Source organism: Panthera uncia, chromosome B1, assembly GCF_023721935.1.
Source record: "Panthera uncia isolate 11264 chromosome B1, Puncia_PCG_1.0, whole genome shotgun sequence".
NCBI classification, from domain to species: Eukaryota; Metazoa; Chordata; class Mammalia; order Carnivora; family Felidae; genus Panthera; species Panthera uncia.
Window position 1 is genome coordinate 60,337,109 of NC_064811.1, and position 21,539 is coordinate 60,358,647.

General features: G+C 39.8%; 1 protein-coding gene across 8 annotated transcripts in view; it reads left to right on the forward strand.

The window, feature by feature from the left end:
* The window catches only part of ART3 (ADP-ribosyltransferase 3 (inactive)), a 142,465-nt gene that overhangs the window by 100,828 nt on the left and 20,098 nt on the right, over nucleotides 1-21,539 (forward strand). For 7 of the 8 annotated variants that reach the window (XM_049630658.1, XM_049630663.1, XM_049630661.1 and 4 more), the window contains exons 2-3: nucleotides 8,227-8,304; nucleotides 13,580-14,291. In XM_049630658.1, the coding sequence (XP_049486615.1) occupies nucleotides 8,236-8,304; nucleotides 13,580-14,291 (781 nt within the window). In that variant the 5' untranslated portion in view covers nucleotides 8,227-8,235. Of the gene's footprint in view, nucleotides 1-6,942; nucleotides 7,057-8,226; nucleotides 8,305-13,579; nucleotides 14,292-21,539 lie in introns of all 8 variants that reach the window. The other variant, XM_049630659.1, reaches the window with a different exon arrangement.

Consider the following 21,539-nt stretch of genomic DNA (forward strand, 5'->3'; position numbering starts at 1 on the left):
TATTATTCTAAATTCTTGTTCAGTTATATTGTGTATATCTGTTTTGATCAATTTTTTAGCTGTCATTTCTTCCTGGAATTTCTTTTGAGGAGAATTCTTCTGTTTCATAGTTTGGGCTAGTTTTCTGTCCTTTATGTGATTTAAAAGCTTGTTATGTGTCCTGCACCTGCAAGCACTACTGTATTAAAGAGGGATTATACAGTGTCCAGGGCCTGGCCCTTCAAGAGGTGTTTTTTGGCATGTGTTACTTGCTCTCTGTTGTTGTTTTTTGGAGTTGTTACTTGCTCTCTGTTGGTTTATTTCCCTACTCCTAGTGATGTTTTGGACCCTCAACCAGGTGTGCTTTGATTTGTTCATAGAAGTAGCCCTGGAAAAGAAAACAAACACACAAACAAACAAAAACACCAGCTACAACAAAACAATGGTGTAGGGGAGTGGTTGATGGAAGAGGCCATACAAAGAGAGAAATGACAGGGGTGGGGAAAAAGAAATGAAAATTCACCAGGCAGAGAAACCAAATGGCTTAATCCAGAGTGAGAGAGAGGAAAATAAAGAAGGAGATATAGAACAGGTGTAAATAAAGAGAATAGATTAAATATGTCTGCTTAAACAAACCAACAGCCAGAATAACCAGAGTAGAGGAGGGAAGAAATAAGGAGAATAGGAAGAAGGGGTGGGGAACTAAATATATATAATGTATATATAATATATATGTGTATATATAATATATATGTGTATATATAATATATATATGTGTGTGTGTATATATATATATATATATATATATATATATATATATATACACATACATACATACAGAACATGAATTGTCCAACACTTAAATCAGGAAATGCAAAACCTCTGGGTGCCTTGGAACTGGTGGCCATGCTGGTCTGGAGGAGGGGCTGTCTGGTTCATCAGCATCAATCCCATTCCTGTAGATATGCAGATACCAGGCACAGAGGGGTGTGGTTTGTTGTAGGTGGGTCCCACCTTCACTGTGGGCCCACCTTCTGTTCCCTGAAGCCCCGCCTTGTTGGTGAGGGGGAGAAAAATGGCCATACCCCATTCTCTCTTCTATGGACCAGGTGTCCCAAGCCACTATGTTCAGGCCATCCTTGCAATGCTTCAGGCATGAACCAGGTGGTCTGTCCCACTCTGACGACTTCCTTGCTTCCCTGGCACTCAGCTGGGATTTAAACCCTGATGTCTTACAGATTCCCACTCCATGAGTCCTGGTTTCGGGGAAATACCACTCCGTGCCACTGATATATGGTCTCTGGCTGGTGGGAGCAGGCAGTGTTTGTCCTCCAAATGGTTATATACCTTCTTCCCACAGCACTCCAGGGAAGGGATTGCTTTCTCCCACTATGGACTGCACCTCTGAACTAGTTAGTCCTGGGCTGGCTCCTCTCCTCCCCAGGTGCTTGAACAGGGCAGTTGGCCCCAGTCCAGAGAAAGCCCCACAGTTAGAGATTGATCCATGGTCCTGGTCCATGGTTTTTCTCTCATCCAGATACAGTCCTGTGCTTCCCCAGCCTCTCTTTCTCTTCCTTTTGTCTCTCCCCAGAAGGGGTCCCTCCCATCTGTGCCTACCTGGCCTGTTTTATCTCTTCCATTCCACAGTCACACAGCACAGCTATGGCCTGCCAAGTTGTCCCCATGGGCCCCTGGAGACATCTTTGTCAGTCTGCAGCCTGGACTCTTGGAATTCAAAGTCCTTTGGCCTCCATACTGCTGTGTTTGAGGGACAAGGGAACCTACTTCTCTGCCTTGCTGGATCTCCCCCACAGATCTGCTTTTTGTCACAACAGTTTTGCCTTTTCTAGAATGTCATTTAAATATTTTCATACCATATATAGTCTGGTCATACCATATAGTCATACCATATAGTTAGTTTGGTAACTGACTTAGCATAATGCTTTTGAGATTCATCTTTGTTGTTGCATATATCAACAAGTCATGCCTTTTTAAAAAACAGCTTTATCGAGATGTAATTCACATACCATACAACTCATCTGTTTAGAATATACAATTTAATGGTTTTGAGTATATTCACAGAATTGTGCAGCCTCACTGCAGTTTTAGAACTACAGATTAATGCAACAGTGTGAATGGATTTCAAAGTATTGTGCTAATCCTTTGGACTCATGGAGCAGGAATCTTTAAGACATCAGGGTTTAAATCCCAGCTGAGTGCCAGGGAAGCGTGGGAGTCGTTGGAGTGGGACAGACCACCTGGTTCACGCCTGAAGCATTGCAAGGATGGCCTGAACACAGTGGCTTGGGACACATGGTCCATAGAAGAGAGACTGGGGTATGGCCATTTCTCCCCCTCACCAACAAGGCAGGGCTTCAGGGAACAGTAGGCAGGCCCACAGTGGAGGTGGGACCCACCTACAACAAATCACGCCCCTCCGCACTTGGTACCTGCTATCTACGGAAGTGGGGTTGACGCTGATTGAACCAGACAGCCCCTCCTCCAGACCAGTGTGGCCACCAGTTCCAAGGCACCCAGTCAGTCACACCCTGACTACCATTACTGTCACTATCCTGGTTCAAACCACCGTAATCTCTGCTTTCATTATTGTAATAACCTGCAAGCTGCTCTTCCTACTTCATCCCTGCAGACTCTTCTCCCCATAACAGCCAGAGTGAGCCTCTTGAAAAATAAGTGAGATCATGTCATACCTCTGCTCAAACTTTTTCTCCATTCCATTTAGCATAAAATCCAGCATTTTTACAATGGCCTGCAAAGGTTTATATGATCTTTCCACAACCACCCCCCCCTTACCTCTGTGACCTTATTATCTCCTACCACTCTGTGGTTACCTATTATTCTGATGTTCCATATTGACCTTTTGTATTTCCTCTGCCTGACTGCTCTTCCACCATAGTCTTCGTAGCTGACTGCCATACCTTCTCCAAATCTTTGCCCACATATTACCTTTTCAGTGAGTCCTCCCTAATCATTGAATTTAAATTGTAAACTCTTCATGTACTCCCAGTCTCCCTTGTAATACTTTTATTTTTTTTTTTAATTTTTTTTTTTAATGTTTATTTATTTTTGAGACAGAGACACAGCACGAGCAGGGAAGGGGCAGAGAGAGTGAGGGAGACACAGAATGTGAAGCAGGCTCCAGGCTCTGAGCTGTCGGCACAGAGCCCGACGAGGGGCTCGAACTCACGAACCATGAGATCATGACCTGAGCCGAAGTCGGCCGCTTAACCGACTGAGCCACCCAGGCGCCCCCCTTGTAATACTTTTAAAAAACAGTAGTACTTAATATATTCTAACATACTCACATAATTTGCTTGTTTTGTTATTTGACTCCCTTCTGCCACAAGAATATAAACTTGACAAGAGCAAGGTGTTTATTTATTTTGTTCATTGATCTACCCCCTGTATCTCAAACAGTGCCTGGAACATTGTGAGGACTCCTGGGGAGGTGCAGAGATAGCAGACTGAAACACACACCTAGTGTTTCTGAGAAAGACCTGTTTGTCCAGGAGCTTTGGACTGAGGGGCAGGCTTTCGGTTTGGCACACATGGGCGGGGTGTGCTCCATAACCGGTCTTAGAGAACAGTGGCCAATAGATGCATTCTTTGTTCTCTCCCTTGTTCCAGCTTTCCAGTATCTTCTATAAAGGAGCTTACATTACTCTCTGGTGCCCTGATTTTTGCTACCAGGGGATGCCTCTACATCACCTAGGTTTGGTGGTGGCATTCCCATGAGACTATACCTTACAGAGATAGAGTTCTTAAATAGCTACTGCCCCACGGGCTACCACATCAAGAGGCAAGTCTTTCTGTGAGAGAGGCTTATTAGCTTACATATATGGTAAATTAAATTATGATAAAGGCACCAAGAATATACAATGGGGAAAGGACAGTATCTTTAATAGATGGTGTTGGGAAAACTAGATAGCCACATGCAAAAGAATGAAACTGGACCACTTTCTTAGACCATACACAAAAATTCACTCAAAATGGTTTAAAGACTTAAATGTAAGAAAATAAACCATAAAAACTCTGGAAGAAAACATAGGGAATAAGCTCCTTGATATCAATCTTGGCAGTAAATTTTGGATTTGAGACCAAAAGCAAAGGCAACGAAAGCAAAAGTCCACAATTGGGACTACCTCAAACTAAAAAGTTTCTGCACAGCAAAAGAAACTATTAACAAAAATGAAAAGGCAGTGTACTAAATGGGAGAGAATATTTGCAAATCATGTATGTGATAAGGGGTTAATATCCAAAATATATAAAAAAAAAACTCCTACAACTCAACAGTAAAAAAATAAACAGTTTTAAAAATGAGCAGAGGTTCTGAACAGACATTTTTCCAAAGGAGACATACAGAAGGCCAACAGGTAAATGAAAAGACCATCAAAGTCACTAATCATCAGGGAAATTCAAGTAAAAACCACAGTGAGCTATTGCCTCACATTTGTTAGAATGGCTACAGTCAGAAGAAAGGGGTCAGGCTACAGGGGGAAAAAAAAAGAAACATGAAATGTTGGAAAGGATGTGAAAAAAAGAGATCTCTCTGTACTGTTGGTGGTAAGTATATATTGGAGCAGCCACTATGAAAAACAATATGGAGTTCCTCAAAAAACTGAAAATAGAACTACCATATGATCTAGCAATTTCACTTCTGGATATTTATATGAAGAAAACAAAACACTAACTTGGGAAGATACGTAGGCACCACCATGTCATTATAGCATTATTTACAGTAGCCAGGATATGGAAACAAACTATATGTCCAACAACAGATGAATGGATAGAGAAATTGTGTGTGTGTATACATACACATACATGTATACAACTATGTAAATAAAATGGGATATCATCAGCCATTGAAAAGAATGAAACCTGGCCATTTGTGAGAACATGGATAGACCTTGAGGACACTATGCTAGGTGAAATAAGTCAAAGACAAATATCTTATGATTTCACTTATATGTGGAATCTAAAAAAACAAACAAAAAAAAAACCCACCACAAAACAAAACTAAAAAAACCAAGCTCCCTGATACAGAGAATAGATAGGTAGTTTCCAGAGTTGAGGATTGGGAGTGGTGGGCGAAATGGGTGAAGGGAGTCAAAGGTGCAAGTTTCCAGTTATAAAATAAATGTCGTAGGGATGTAATTTACAACATGGTGATTGTAGGTAATACTGTATTGCATATTTGAAAGTTGTTGAGAGAGTAAGGCTTAAAAGTTACCACATACACAAAAATTTATAACTGTATGGTAACATATTAACTAGACTTATCATTTTGTAATATATACAAATATCAAAACATTATGTTGTTATACCTAAATCTAATATATCGTATGTTAATTATATATTAATTTTAAAAAGGTAATAACTGGAATAAAACAGGAGTGGAGCAAAACCATATTGGGCATAAACAAGGCCAGTCCTGCCTTGAACTTCCTGTGGTGTTTGTTAGGTTCTTTTTGGTGAACTTTGTCTTTTGTGTGATATGTAGATGAATCTGGAAGGCTTCAGCTTCAAAGACAGGAAAACTCCACTACTGCATCTCCCATAGGCTCACATGCCTGAGACTTAAAACAGTGTCAGTGTGAACATAATGCTTGAAACGTGTACAAACCCTCTTTTTTCCTTTTGACCAAACTTTTTTCTTTAATGATGTTATTGCTGGGAGTCTATTCAGTGTATTAAATTGTATCTTAAATTGCTTAGCCAGTGGGGTGGGAGGAGGTTAGAGGTTTTGAAGGCTGAAGATTAGAGATGGGTTTTGTAAAAATGGGTACACTTTATTTAAAATGTTTACTTGAGTAATAATATATGTATACATGTATACGTACAGAGGAAAATACACATAAATGTATAGCTTAGTAATTTTCACAAACTGAATATATCAGTATAGTCAACACCCAGAACTAAAACCAGCATCCTAAATACTCTCCTTGTTCCTCTTCAAGTTAATACCTCCTACTCAGAGTAACCGTATTCTGACTCTAATGCTATAGATGTGTTTTGCTTGATTTTGTTACTTTGTATGAATTAAGTCATACAGTCACTTAAATGCATAAATGTTAAGATTTATCCACATTTCTTACATATGGTTAGAGTTTATTCATTTTCAGTGCTATACAAAATACCATTGTATGAATATAACGATGTATCCCATTCTACTGTTGTTAGCCATTTGGATGGTTTCCAGGTTGGGGCCATTATACATAGTGTACTATCCCAATACATTCTTTTAATGTATTTTGATTTATATATATGCATAAATTGCCTAGGACATTTCACAGTTTTTTATCTATAGTCCATAAACTCTAAGTGTTCTTTGGCGTTACAGTCAATATATTTACTATGTGTACCATACTCAAATGAGAGCTACAGTTCCAAGTATTACCAAATCCTTCCCTTCTTGGTGTTCTCACTAGACTTTTTCTAAAATTCACTTAGGTTTTTAACATGTATTTTGGTTAAGTATGCATATTAATGTGTTTTATCGCATCGTGAGTACTTTTTAGTACTTTGTTTTACGTGCTTGTGTATCCCAGCAGCTGGCACAGTATCTGAAAAATAGTAAGCTGGGTGAGTGAATGGTGATAGTCATTATTGCCAGAGATTAACACAGCAAGTTCCCCTAGTTATGTGAACCATCTTGCTAGGGTAAAATCCTTGCTTTAGTTCGACATCTCAGAGTCAAAGGTTAGGAAAGGAGGTGATCACACTCTGAGAAGCCTACAGTAGGGTTCAGAACTGAACATGGTGTGTGGTTAGAGGGAATTGCTGTGGCTTTACAAGCCTCTTGGAGATTTCATGTGTTAACAGCAGTGATTCCAAAGGATAGTGTGGGGGCCAGATATAAATAGCAGGACACAAATGGGGTAATGTGCCACTGCCAGGCTACTGCTGGGGGTGTTTATAAAAAGAAAAGTATTCCCTTCTCAGCTCTCACTGTCAACAACCTCCTATCCTGAAGACACGCTTACCACAACTGAAAGAGTGGGGAAACAGTTTGAGACCTAGCATCATTTAAACTTCCTCCACAGGCAGAAAAGCCAGGTAAACATTTTGACTTATTTACACTCAGACTACGGAAGTAAAGAATTTTCAAGAAAACCCTAATTCAGAGCTTGCTTGGCATGTACTGCCTCATGACAATTATCTATCAAGTATTATATTTTGAATCATTTTTAGAAAGTGAAGTTTAACACAAAAGTGACATTTTGGTAGTATATGTTAGTATCTCTAGTGAAAGAGGCTGCTCCTGAATAAAAATAGGAATGTGGGGCCAAAGGGAAGACTTTCCTTTCCCCCGTGCTTTTCATTCCCATTTGCAGATGCCAGAATATGGTGAATGGTAGGATAAAATAGAGGTCTCGGTTCAGTTCCAGTAATGTCAACTTTGTTGTAGGTATGTGGAAGGAACTGTAGACCAACCTTTAATTGACTCATTTAATGGCTGTGAGAGAGCTTCAGCTCTTGAGGGCCTCTCACCCTCCTGTTTACCCCCTTTCAGTCTCATAAACATCGGGACAAGGATTGGGTGTATGGCCAATAGAGTTGTATAATCTTATTAGAATTGTTGCTTACCACGTTTTTTCTTATTTTCATTCCCACCATCAGAAATGTATGCAAGACACTTGTTTTATCCTTGAGCTTCTTTTGAATGTAAATATTTGGGGGAAGGAGGACCCCTTGGTAACTCTTTGGTTTGTACCACTACTGGGCTCATCATTCCTTCCATCCTACCCAAATATGTGTGACTTGGTTTGCAAAGAAGTTAAGAGAATGCATGATGTGCATGGACAGTAACTACTGGAGACCTTTTGGAAACTGGGAACTTGGAGATCACCAATCTAAAATGGTGATTTTTAGTTTATATTATTTCTTGTGTATGCTGAGGAGAAACTTAGAGACAGGAAGAAATTATGACTACCAGTGACTGACTATGGTAGAAGAGACAACACAACTGGAAATGGATAGATTTAATCTTGAGCAAATTGCTAAAGTTCTTGGAGCTTTTGCTTCCTCATCTGTAGAATGAGAGTCTTAGACCACCAGACAAATTATAATAGCCCTTACAGCCATTGGAAACTTATTGATGATCACTTCCTGACCATCATGATACTTTCACCGTGAATGAAAATATATATAGTGTGTCATCCTGCTGTACGTACCTAAACCTCTTTTTTAAAACAACTAAATTGGAATTTCTCCCTTTTAATTTAGAAGAGAAAAATGAAGACGGGACATTTTGATATGGTCACCATGCTGCTGGCAGCGGTGATTCTAATGGACATTTTCCAGGTAATGTTTGGAATGGGAAGTATGTGGTCATTGGAATGGGAACTCTTGATATAATGTTGCCTGAGGCATCCATGTGGGTTGATGATGGAAATGAGAGCGGATAGAATAGGTAAACTTGTTTTTTACAAGTAGCTTTTATTTTTTCATTTTACACTTTGATACAGGCTGACTGTAGAAAGTTGAAAAAATTAAAATTAAGCAAACAGAGGAAACTGAAAATCATCCACAGTCCCTCTACTCAGAGGGAAAGAGTCTTAATCTGTTGGTGTATATAGTCTTCTTGGTTTTTTTCTGTGTGTATGTAACCCATTTAGAAAAATGGGTTCACAGTGTGCATACTATTTTTTTGCTTTTTAAGTTACTACTGTGCTACAAATGTCTTTGTCATTAAATATTCTTAAAATATGTATTTGGTTCAAATAAGACGACAGTGCAGTGTTTGGTTATGTATATTTTATTGAACTACGTAATGACCATTTTCTCACATCTAGTGTTCTTTTTTTCTGATAGAACTTTCATGATTTTATTTTTTGCAGTTGAATCTTCAAGCATTCTGTAACATATTTTTATGTATATATGAGACTGATATCTCATTTGGTTTCTTTCCCCACCATGCTTGCTTCACATTGCTACTGAATATCTAATGATTTGAAGTCTCTTCTTTAAAATATGTTAAATTATTAAAATGTCATTTTTGAATTTAATATTCTGATCCCTTGTCTGTGGAATCATTGTATATTCTGTTGCCTGTGCTTCAGTATGATTTTTTAAATTGAGGAATAATTCACATGTCATTAAAAAAGCACACTTTTAAAGTGCATAATATATGGTGGTTTTCGTAAATTCACTATGTTGTACAATGATCACCATTATCTCATTACAGAACATTCCCATCACCCCAAAAAGAAGCCCTGTAGCTATTAGCAGTCAGTCGCAATTCCCTCTTCCCAGCATCCGCTGGCAGCCATTAATCTACTTTCTGTTTCTTTGGATTTGCCTATTCTGAAAATTTAACCTGAATGGAATCATGCAGTATCTGGCCCTTTGCGGGGCTTCTTTCACCTAGTATATTGTTTTCAAGGTTCATTCATGTTGTAGCATATACTAGACTTCATTACTTTTTAGAGCTGAATAATTCCATTGTGTGATTATGCCACATTTTGTTTCTCCATTTATATATTGATGGACATTTGGGTTCTCACTTTTTGGCTTTTATGAATGAATAATTCTGCTCTGAATTTTCATGAACTTTCATGTGAACATGTTTTCAGTTCTCTTGGATATATACCTATGAGTAAAATTTCTGGGTCATATGGTAACTTTATGGGGTTTTTTTGTTTGTTTTTTTAAATTTTTTTTAACGTTTATTTATTTTTGAGACAGAGAGAGACAGAGCATGAATGGGGGAGGGTCAGAGAGAGGGAGACACAGAATCGGAAACAAGCTCCAGGCTCTGAGCTGTCAGCACAGAGCCCGACTCGGGGCTCAAACTCACGGACCGTGAGATTATAACCTGAGCCAGAGTTGGCCGCTTAACCGACTGAGCCACCCAGGCGCCCCGGTAACTTTATGTTTTAATATTTGAGAACTGCCAAACTGTTTTCCACTGTGGCTGCACTATTTTATATTCCTACCAGCAATGTATGAGGGTTCAGTTTCTCTACATCTTTGCCAACATTAATTCCCCCCCCCCCCATTATTATGGCCATTCTAATGGATGTGAAGTGGTATCTCCCTGGGGTTTTGCTATGCATTTTTAACGTTGTTTTGTAACATAATTTTCATGTGTGTTCTGTGAATGTTCTGTAATTTGTTTAACCAATTTCTTTTTGTGAACATTCAGGCCATTTCCACATTTTTAATAATATTTTTGTAGGAAATTTGAGGTAATTAAATTTCCTTAGTTTGGGATTTTGTTTCAGTGGATGAATCAGAGGAAGAAAATATAATCAGTGTGTTCATGTAGCCTTTTGGACATGTCCCTTAATGTCCATTCAGTTGTCCCTGAATGGTGGTGGCACTTGTGAACTTTTTCACTGCCCAAGGCACTCACTGTACAGAACACACAATCAACTGTGGCCTTGGGCCAGAAAGACTGGATGTCTAAAATTAAACCTGTGGAGACTGGTTAGAGGCATGTGGAAAAGACTGGAACATACTGGATATGATATGATGTGCCTCTGATATGATGTGAGGAATGTGGGAAGTCATTTCATGGTATGCTATCTTATAATATGTTAAGTCTTGAAGATAAATCAGGCATCGGTGCCCAAGATACCTTGTGGTATATTCTGTGCTGCAGAGAAAAGTACCTTTCTTGGGTAGGAGATGGCAGTGATTTGATCTCCTGTAGCTCAAATTCCCACATCAGGAAACTGACCTACAGACCCAGGAGTTCAGGGGTCTCAAGGACTTCCCCAGAAGAATATTTTGTAGCTGGTAATAAAGACAGTTTCTGATGCTAGCACAGTCTCTTCATTTGTAAAATGGTGTTATGAATTGTCTGTCTATCCTTTCATAAGAGTTGTTACAAGGAGAAAATTAAAGTCTTCTGAAAGAGCTGCGTCAACGTCAGTGGTTTTTATCACTGGAAACAGGACATTTTGTTTAAAAGGACAGATTCCGGGGCCAGATTTCCTAGCTTCAAATCTCAATTTCAGACAGGCTAATCTGTCTTACTTTCCTCATCCTTAAGAAGGGACTGTAACAGTACCTACCTCACAGGGTTGCCATGAAGATTAAATGAGTTCATTAATATATATGAACACTTCGTGATTGGCATACAGAAAACACTCTGGAGAAGTTTGTTAGGTCTTAGTGATGGAGTGATCCCAGAGGGTGACTGGGAGGAGGATACCTAGGAAAACTAAAAAATGAATAGATGGTTCTGTGTACGGACCAGGTTGTTGTTGGTGGTTGTCGTCAGTAAGATTATAAGTTTGGTCTTAGACTATTAACATTTGAAGGGTCTTTGAGCAATTCAAGTGGAATTACTAAGTAGGCAGTTGATAATACAGGTTTGGCACTTACAAGGACAGGTCAGAGGTATTTAGATGATAATTGAAACTATGAACATGTATACAATTGCCTAAGAGTAGAGTTGAGAGTTAAAAAAATAAGTATCCCAGGAGCACCTGGGTGGCTCAGTCAGTTAAGCATTCGACTTCAGCTCAGGTCATGATCTCATGGTTCATGAGTTCGAGCCCCACGTCAGGCTCTGTGCTGACAGCTCGAAGCTTGGAGCCTGCTTCCGATTCTGTGTTTCCCTCTCTCTCTCTCTCTCTCTGTGCCCCTCCCCTGCTCATGCTCTCTCTCTGTCTCTCAAAAATAAATAAACATTAAAAAAAAAAAACTATCCCTAAGAAACTCCAGCATTTAATGGCTAATAGGATATGTTGGGTCTTCAAAAGAATATAAGAGGTGTTCCTTAATGAGAGCTGTTTGGGTGGAGGAATGGGAATGATAAGCCAGATTGGGAAGGATTGAGATATGAGTGGAAATGAAATGGAGATGACAAGGGTAGACATTTCTTTCAAGAAGTTTGTGAGGGAGAGAAGAGTGATGTTAGGAAGCAAATAGCCAACCTGGGTTATCTATTTTGCTTTCTTAAATCGATTATTTCTCTCTCTCTCTCTCTCTCTATCTCTCTCTCTCTCCCTCTCCCCCTCTCCCTCCCCCCTCCCTCCCCCTCTCCCTCCCCTTCTCTCTCTCCCTCTCCCTCTCCCTCCCTGCCCTTAACTCTTTCCCCTCACCCCACCACAAACTTTCATGCACACACACTACTCACACACTTTATAAGACTCATTCACGTGAAGGATGCAGCTTTAACAGCCCCTGGCTAAGGATCTTTTTAACGTTTCAACTGAGGTCTCCAGCTTAGGTTGCAGCTTATGTAGCCAATGTACTATTGCAAGTATAGGATAGTGGAAAGAGAAAATGGTAAGGGCATTATCCTTTTGTTTGTAGATATCCTTAAATGGTGTCCGTGGGCATATTTGCTCATTCTGTGTTTTGATCTATAGGCCAGAGTACAGGGTTTTCATTTAGTTCACTTGAATATTTTGCTAGTTGCTATGCTAGAAGCTTGGAATTGAAAAGGTAAATGTGATACAAATCCTTGAGGAACATATAGTAGTTCATGTATTCCTATCATAAAATAATGAAGATAACCACAGTTTGTTGAAGGCTTAGTACGTAGTAGGCATTGTGGGTAGGGGCTTTGCATATATTCATTTTGTCATTAATTCTTTACACGACAGTCTTGCAGTTAAGATATTATTTCCTTTAGATGAAATAATTGAAGCTCAGAAATAACGAGTAACTTTCTCATATCCAACTAGACCTATTTATGGAATTTGAACTCAGATCTGTCTGGCTCTAGGCTAGTGCTAATTACATTTCACCACCCTGCTTATTATGTTATATGTATCATTTAAAGATATATTAGGCCCTTTTCAATTGTATATGACAGAAACACTATTCAAACTAGCTAAAGCAAATAGGGAATTTATTGATACTTATAACTGAGGTAGAATAAAGTCTTCAGGTACAGCTAGACCCAGGTCCTTAATTAATGTTATCAGGGCCTCGTCTCTCTACCTTTTAGCTCTGCAAACCTTCCTTTGTTGGCTTTATTTATAAACAGGATTCTCCATGGAACTAAAAGGATAACTATTGACTGCCCCAAGCCAATATTATCCTTAGAGCTTATGAATACAGAGGAAGAAAGCTTTTTTCCTCCCCGCTGCGAGTGCCCTGGTTTTTAAATCTGCATCATTGCTTATCATTGGAGCCAAAGGTGCAGAATCAGTCCTACTCAAACCACATAGACAAGGGAGAAGGAATATTTACAATTATGTGTTTATCATGTACAGTATTTCACACGTGATGTTTGATTCATTTAGCAGTCTTAAGGGGTTGAGGCAATCTAGCTAAGAATATTGTTCAAAACCAGGACTGCCACTCATTTCTTCGCTTTCACACTCATTCTTTCCTCTGCATCATAAGGTTCAAATGAATGAGTTACAGGCATAATTGTTGCCATACTTCTCACTGCTCACATTTACTATTTAATACAAATAGGTCACAGCTGAGAAGAGTTATCAGTAGCAATGGAATATACTTCCTACATAAAAGTCATGTCCAAAGTTGTTTCTAAGCAAGGGAGAAATTCTAGGCAGGGCATGAGAGGGTGGGGACAGTAAATGAGTGAAAATGATATACAGCAAATATCTTCTTTCAAGGGTGTTAATTTCCTTTTCCTTTTCCTTTGAAGGTGAAGGCTGAAATGTTAGACATGGCAGAAAATGCATTTGATGATGAATACCTGAAATGCACTGACAGAATGGAAGTCAAATATGTTCCCCAGCTGCTCAAGGAGGAAAAAGCAAGCCATGCACTCTTGAAGGCTGTGTGGGAAAATGCAGAAGTGAAGTGGGAAGCCAGGAAGACGCAGATCTTTCTCCCTATGAGTTTTAAAGATAACCATGGAATAGCACTGATGGCATATGTTTCGGAAGCTCGAGAGCAGACTGCTTTTTACCGTATGTTCAATGAAGCTGTGAGGATGGCTGGTCTCTCTCGAAAAGAATATGTCTATGACTTCCAGTTCAAAGCTTTTCATTTTTACCTGACAAAAGCCCTGCAGTTGCTGAGAAGACCTTGTGAGGAAAGTTACAAAAATGTGGTGTATAGTGTAAGCCGGGACACCTCATTTAAATTTGGAGGGCTCAACCAAGCCAGATTGGGCCATTTCACTCTGGCATATTCAGCCAAGCCTCAAGCTCCTGATGACCAACACATTCTGTTAACCATCCACGCGTGCTTTGGAGTTGCCATTGAAAATTTTTTTGATAAAGAAAGTGAAAGAATTATTTTAATACCTCTCAATGAGATTTTTAACGTGTCACAGGATGGGACCAGCAATAACCTTATCCTTCAAAGCATAAACAAGACCTGCAGCCATTACGAGTGTGCATTTCTAGGTGGTAAGTATCTCTGTTCTCTCTGTGCTTGTCTGGAAGGGAAGGAGTGGGATTCTTAGCCCCAGGGAAAGGTCAGAAAAGAAACTTTAAGGTATTTTAAAAGAGAAATGATGCTGATGGTCTTAGTCTACCTCCTTTCGTATAATTAGGTTTTTTTTTCCCTGAAATGTAATTTTATCAAAAGAATACATTTCTAGCATTCTAGAAGGTTAAAGAAATAAAATACTGTAGGGCTCTGGTTCTCAACCAGGGGCAGTTTTGCCCTGCTGGGTCATTTGGCAATAACTAGAATTTTTTGATTGTCACGGTTATCCCTAGTTGCTACTAGTAGTATCTGATGGGTGGATGCCAAGGACACTGCTAAACAAAATGCACAGAACAGTCCTGCTAACAAAGAAGTACCTGGTCCATAATCCTGCTTGTAAGGCTTACAATGAAAAATAGCAGCTCCCTGCCCCACCACTCCCTGTCCCCAATTTTCACTCCTCAGTGGTATCGATTTTTAATTTTTCAGCCAAAGTTTTTAATAACAGGCTTCAGAATGTTATCTCTTGATTGTTAGATTTTTAGACCTCATCAGTTACATCATCAGTAATTCAGACTCTATTCTGTTCCACCAATCTTAGCATGTTGGGTTTATGGATTCATATTTGCAGTGTGACTGTTGCAGCTGTAGGCCTCAATCCATGTTCAAGACAAAAAGAAAGGGAAGGGATCCGGATGGCAGCTAAATCTGCCTGTTTAATAAGGAAAGTAAAAGCTTTCCCAGAAACTGCTAGTAGATTTCTGATTCTGTATCATTAACCAGAATAGCTACTTGGTAATTTATAACTTGAAGAAAAATGTGGAAAGAAGGTAATTAGCTTTTCCTCTCAAGGGTAGGGAGGCAAGAGAGAAGGGAGTTTGAAATAGCTGTTACAGCAGTAAACCAAACATATGTGATAACCACCATCCTCCTCCTCAGTGTTTGTGTATGTCCCCTTTCCAGTCTTCCACTGTAGTAAAGACTGGTACCTTTTTAAATACCTCTTTTACCCAGAGTTATTAGCTTTTTTGTATCCTTAGTTTTTAATATACCATCAATAATTCATCCTCAAATCCTTAGAAATATAAATCTCTTCTTTTTTTTTGTTATAAAAAAATTTTTTTTAATGTTTATTTTTGAGAGAGAGCGAGAGAGTGCGAGCAGGGGAGGGGCAGAGAGAGGAAGATACAGAATCCAAAGCAGGCTCTAGGCTCCGAGCTGCCCCAGAGCCAGATGTGGGACTCAAACTCATGAACCATGAGATCATGACTTGAGCTGAAGTCAGACACTTAACTGACTGAGCCACCCAGGTGCCCTGAAATATAAATCTCTTCTTAATACATCAGACATATCAGACACTCTTATGGGTTTTTTTTTTTTTTTAATATACTCCTTCTGGATTCTCCCATCAAACTGCTCTGTGATATACTCTTTAGGCCTGCTATTGAATAGTCTAAAATCTCTCCTCACAATTATTGAGACTTTCTTTTGCTTCTTCCCCGTGAGGAGTCCTCTATATCTTAGATTTTTCTCCTCTTTCTTGAATTACTCCTTTGTTTGGCAGGGGTATGGGTTCTCTAAAAGTTTTCTGAGAAAAGGGACATTGAGGGAAATTTTTAAGACTTTACACGTTTGTAAAGTCTACTTACAGGCTTGAGTAATAGTTTGTGTAGGTTTGTATTTCTGTTTTGGAAATATTTTCCTTGGAATTTTGGAGTTATTCTTCCATTGTCTTCTGGTTTCTGGTGCTGCCGTTAAAAAGTATGAAGCTATTCTAATTACTAAAGCTTTGAATGAGACCTTATTTCTTTTCTCTGGATGGTTTTAGAATGTTTTCTTTATCCCCAGCATTCTGAAATTTAATGATGTTGTGGCTTGGTGTATGTGAGTGAAAGGTTAACAAAACCCTTTCTCCATTATCCTGTGGGAATGACCTACTGTTGCTCTTCTCCTCACACTGTTTCTCTGTAATCTGCTGAAGGTCGAGTGGCAGCTGTGTAAACATGGAACACTGCGTAAGGGTAAACATAGCCCTTGATTGGTAAAATGCATCTGAGCTGGGAGGGTTGTGAATAAACTATACATACTTGGGGGAAGCCATAGTTTTGGGCATTCCTGAATGTGGTATGACATACCCAGGTGTTTTTCTTGCTGAGTCCTGAAACTGCACTCATGGACTGGTCTCAGAGATATCATCGTCTTTATGTGGCATGAGGCTACTAAACTAGAATGGTTCCTCTAACCACTTGTATAAATATGTTTCCTTGTACCTGAGCTATAATTCTGGGATTAAAGAATAGCCTTGGGCAGCTGTGATGACTTGCGCCAAAGGTATGTATCTGCTGCTGCCCTGCTGCTAAATAGTGTGCAGTGTTCCTTGCCTTGTATTCTTCTGCCAAACTAAGTAAACAGGTGGGAGGAGAACCTTTTTGGGTCTTAGCAGTGTGACGGTCTAGCTGAACCCAAAACCAAAACCACTGATGAAGCAGAATGAGTATTACAGTAGGGCTTCAGAAGTGGGATAGACTTTTAGACTTTGATTCAGTATGTCCAAGGCACTATGAGATAAAAAAGAACAGGTAGGGAAGCGCTGATAAGACATCATGCCAGGGTGGGAGGCTGATCTGCTTTTGATTTAATGGCAGAAACTGTGTGGTCATTGAGGTGCCTGGGGCACAAAATTTAAGGAAGGTCCTTATTCTTAGGATCATACACTTGTGCCATCTGCAAACTTGCATGATCCTAAGAGTAAGTGCCTTTTAAATTTTGCACTCATAGGCAGCTCATTTGCCTCATCCTAATCCTGGACCTGAGTTGCAAGTCAGGGAAACTAACTATTCACCTTAAGAGGACAGATGAAGACTAGAGCGAGTAAATTTGCGTTGAGGGGAAAAGTACCCATTCCCCTCATCAACCATACAATGGACCTGTCCAAAAACCAAGCCAGTCAGAGCTGGTTCATACCAGCTCTTGGGAGCTGATTGTGGGCATACATCTCTTACCAGTTCCTCATATATCACAGGAGTTTGAAGTTCACCATGGTTGAGAGTTTTACCATGGAAATCAGTGAATGCTACAAATTAGGACCCCACCACCCACCCCAAAACCTGTTCACCTAAACCACATTATAGCCAAGAAACCCATTTGAAGCTAGGCTAACAAAATGATACCACTTTTGGTGTTCCTGATGCATTCAGCCAAATGCCATTTGTGGAGGCATTGGTTACACTGTCAGAAGCCCTGGCTGCATTAGCTGTATGCCAAATTAATCACTGATATCTGGTTGATAGACAAAAGATGGGCAGTGGAACCCACAGAGTTGGTTGTGAATTGGATTATAAAGAACAAAATGGGTGGAGCCATTGGGTTGACTAAGAATGAGCCAGGGCTCAGATCTGTATGTGGAAGTGCAATATGAGCTCCTGTGAGGAGGGAAGAGAGGAATATGCATACCACTGTGGGCATCCCCACAAGGTCAGGCAGAGGCTGCACAGCAAGTTAATGTTCAAACCAGCCACAAGGAGAGACATTTGTGGAGGCTCACAGGCACGATTTCTTTGGAGAGCTCTGACAAAGGCCACTGCAAATGATTGTATAGATTTAGTGCTAAACTGGAATCTAACCAGCATCCTCTGCTGCTATCTAGAAACAGCTAATGGGATCTCAGGGACAAAACCTCTCAAAGTAATAATTAAAGGTAGGCTGTTTTAGAAAAGGTGAAGGCAGGTATCTGATGGAAGCCTGAGACACCAGAAGGGAGATTGTTCGCTCTTCTGTGAGGGCTTCCTGAGCAGCAGCAGGTGCACACTCCCCTCTCTGGTCATGAGAACAGGCTGACACCATTTTTAACCCCTCCTGTCAGCACCAGTGGGCTTCAGAGAGAGGCACAGAAACTAGTGGAGGCTTGAGGTGCTTATACCAAGCCCTTGCCTCCCTGTACTCTGAATGTCTTTTTTTTTTTTTTTTTTTAAACTGTGGACTTGAGAGCCAGAGCAGCAGTGGGCCCCTACCCCAGAAGACCAGCACAAGTACCAAGTCTACTAACCATAGAATGCTGCAAAGCTTCAGCTCTAGGGGAAATAGGATCTAGCCTTTTTTTTTTTTTTTAAGTATTTTTTTTAATGTTTATTTACTTTATGAGAGACAGAGTGTGAGCAGGGCAGGAGCAGAGAGAGAGGGAAACACAGAACCCGAAGCAGGCTCCAGGCTCTGAGCTGTCAGCACAGAGCCCGATGCAGGGCTCGAGCTCACGAACCGTGAGATCATGACTTGAGCCAAAGTCAGACACTCAACCCACTGAGCCACCCAGGTGCCCAAGGATCTAGCCTTTTTAAACAAGCAGATCAAAACACACAGGGTTAAAATTTTCTACACACTAGACAAGGCCAAACACTCCCACTGTAGGCAAGGAGAAGCACTGCAGAGAACTGACCTAAGGAAAAGAACAGCCAAAACACAACAGTGCACACAGCATATACCAAAAACACTTCCTGAGGTGTATCCTGAAGCCCTGAACAGCCTATGACTTCTTAATACAGCTATTGCTCTCAGGAGCAGGAAACATAACAGGCTTTCCTAACACACAGAAGACTGAGATCTAAACAAAATGACAAGCTGCAGGAATTCTTCCCAATAGAAAGAACAAGAAGAGGTCATGAGCAGGGATCTAATCAAAATAGGTATAAGTAATATGCCTGAATCACAATTTAAAACAGCACCCATAAGGGTACTACCTGGACTTGAGAAAAGTATAGAAGACACCAGGGAGTCCTTTATCATGGAGATCAAAAGACCTAAAAACTAGCCTAAATAAAAAATCCAGTAACCGAGATGCTAAACAGACTGTAATGACCAGGATGGAGAAGCAGAGGAATGAATAACTGATATAGAAGATAAAATAATTGGGGTGCCTGGGTGGGTCAGTCAGTTAAGTGTTGGACTTTGACTCAGGTCATGAACTCAAAGTTCGTGAGTTCAAGTCCTGCATTGGGCTGTCTGCTGTCAGCACAGAGCCCACCTGAGATCTTCTGTCTGTCTCTTTGCTCCTCCCCTACTCATTCCCTCTTTCTCTCTCTCTTTCACAAATAAACATTTAAGAAAAGATAAAATTATGAAAAATGATGAAGCTGAAAAAATGAAAATTACTGGATCACGAATGTATAAATTGTCTCCATTAAAGCATTATAACATTTGTATCATAGGAGTCCCAGAAGAAGAGAGGGGGAAAGGGGAAGAAGGTTTATTTGAGCATATTATAGTTGAAAACTTCCCACATCTGAGGAGGGAAACAGACATCCAAATCCAGAAGGCACAGAGAACTCCCATCAAAATCAACAAAGGCAGGCCAACACCAGGACATATCATAGTAAAATTTGCAAAATACGGAGATGAGCAAAGAATCTTGAAAGCAGCAAAGGAAAAGAAATCCCTAACCTACAAGAGAAGACAAAAAAGGTTAGCAACAGATCTTGCCACAGAAACTTGGCAAGCCAGAAGGGAGTGGCATGATATATTCAATATGCTGACTGGGAAAAATATGCAGCCAAGAATCCTTTATCCAGCAAGGCTGTCATTCAGAATAGAAGGAGAGATAAGGAGTTTCTCAGACAAACAAAAACTAAAGGAGTTCATGACCACTAAACCAGCCCTGCAATAAATAGTAAAGAGGACTCATTGAATAGGATAGAAAGGCCAAAAGCAACAAAGACTAGAAAGGAACAGAGAAAATCTCCAGAAACCCTGATTTTAGAGGTAGTACAGTGGCACTAAATTCTTACCTAATAATCACTCTGAATGTAAATGCACTAAATGCTCCAATCAAAAGACATAGGGTATCAGATTGCATAAAAATATTAAGACCCTCAATATGCTGCCTATGAGAGACTCATTTTAGAACTAAAGACACAGCCGGATTGAAAGTGAGGAGTTGAGAACCATTTCTAATGCTAATAGATGTCAAAAAGAGCCAGAGGAGCCATAGTTACATCAGACCAATTAGATTTTAAACCAAAGACTCTAAAAAGAGACGAAAAGGGCACCATATCATAATAAAGGGGTCTATCCAACAAAAAGAGCTAACAATTATAAATACATATGCCCCAAACTTGAAACACCCAAATATAGAAATCAATCAAAACATAAACTCATTGATAATAATACCATAATAGTAGGGGACTTCAATACCCAACTTACAGTAGTGGACAGATCATTTAAGCAGAAAATCAACAAGGAAACGATGGCTTTGACCGACACACTGGACCAGATGGACTTAATATATATTCAGAACATTTTATCCTAAAGCAGCAGAATACACATTTTTCTTGAGTGAACATGGAACATTCTCCAGAGTAGATCACATAGTGGGACACAAATCAATCCTCAACAAGTACAAAAAGATCAAGATCATGACATGCGTATGTTCAGACCACAATGCTATGAAACTCAAAATCAACCACAAGAAAAAATTTGGAAGAACCACAGATAGCTTGGAGATTAAAGAACATCCTATTAAAGAATGAATGGGTTAACCAAGAAATTAAAGAAGAAATTAAAAAGTACATGGAAGCTAATGAAAATGATAACACAACAGCCCAAAACCTCTGGGATGCAGCAAAGGCAGTCATAAGAGGGAAGTATATAGCAATCCAGGCCTTCCTAAAGAAGAAAGAAAGGTCTCAGATACACAACTAATCTTACACCTTAAAGAGCTGGAAAAAGAAAGCAAGTAAAACCCAAATCCAGAAGAAGATAGGAAATAATAAAGATTAGAGCAGAAATCAATGCTATCGAAATCAAAATAACAGAACAGATCAATGAAACTGGGAGCTGGTTTAAGAATTAACAAAATTGATAAACCCTTAGCCAGTTTGATCAAAAAGAAAAAGGAAAGGACCCAGGGGGTGCCTGGGTGGCTCACTCAGTTAAGTGTCCAACTTCAGCCCAGGGCATGATCTCGCAGTCCATGAGCTCAAGCCCCGCGTTGGGCTCTGTGCTGACAACTCAGAGCCTGGAGCCTGCTTCCAATTCTGTGTCTCCCTCCCTCTCTGCCCCTCCCCCCCCTCAAATAAACATTAAAAAATATATATATTTTTCAAGAAAAAGGAAAGGACCCAAATAAATCAAGAATGAAAGAGGACAGATCACAACTAACACTGAAGAAATAAAAACATTAATAAGAGATTATTATGAGCAATTATATGTCAATAAATTGGGCAATCTGGAAGAAA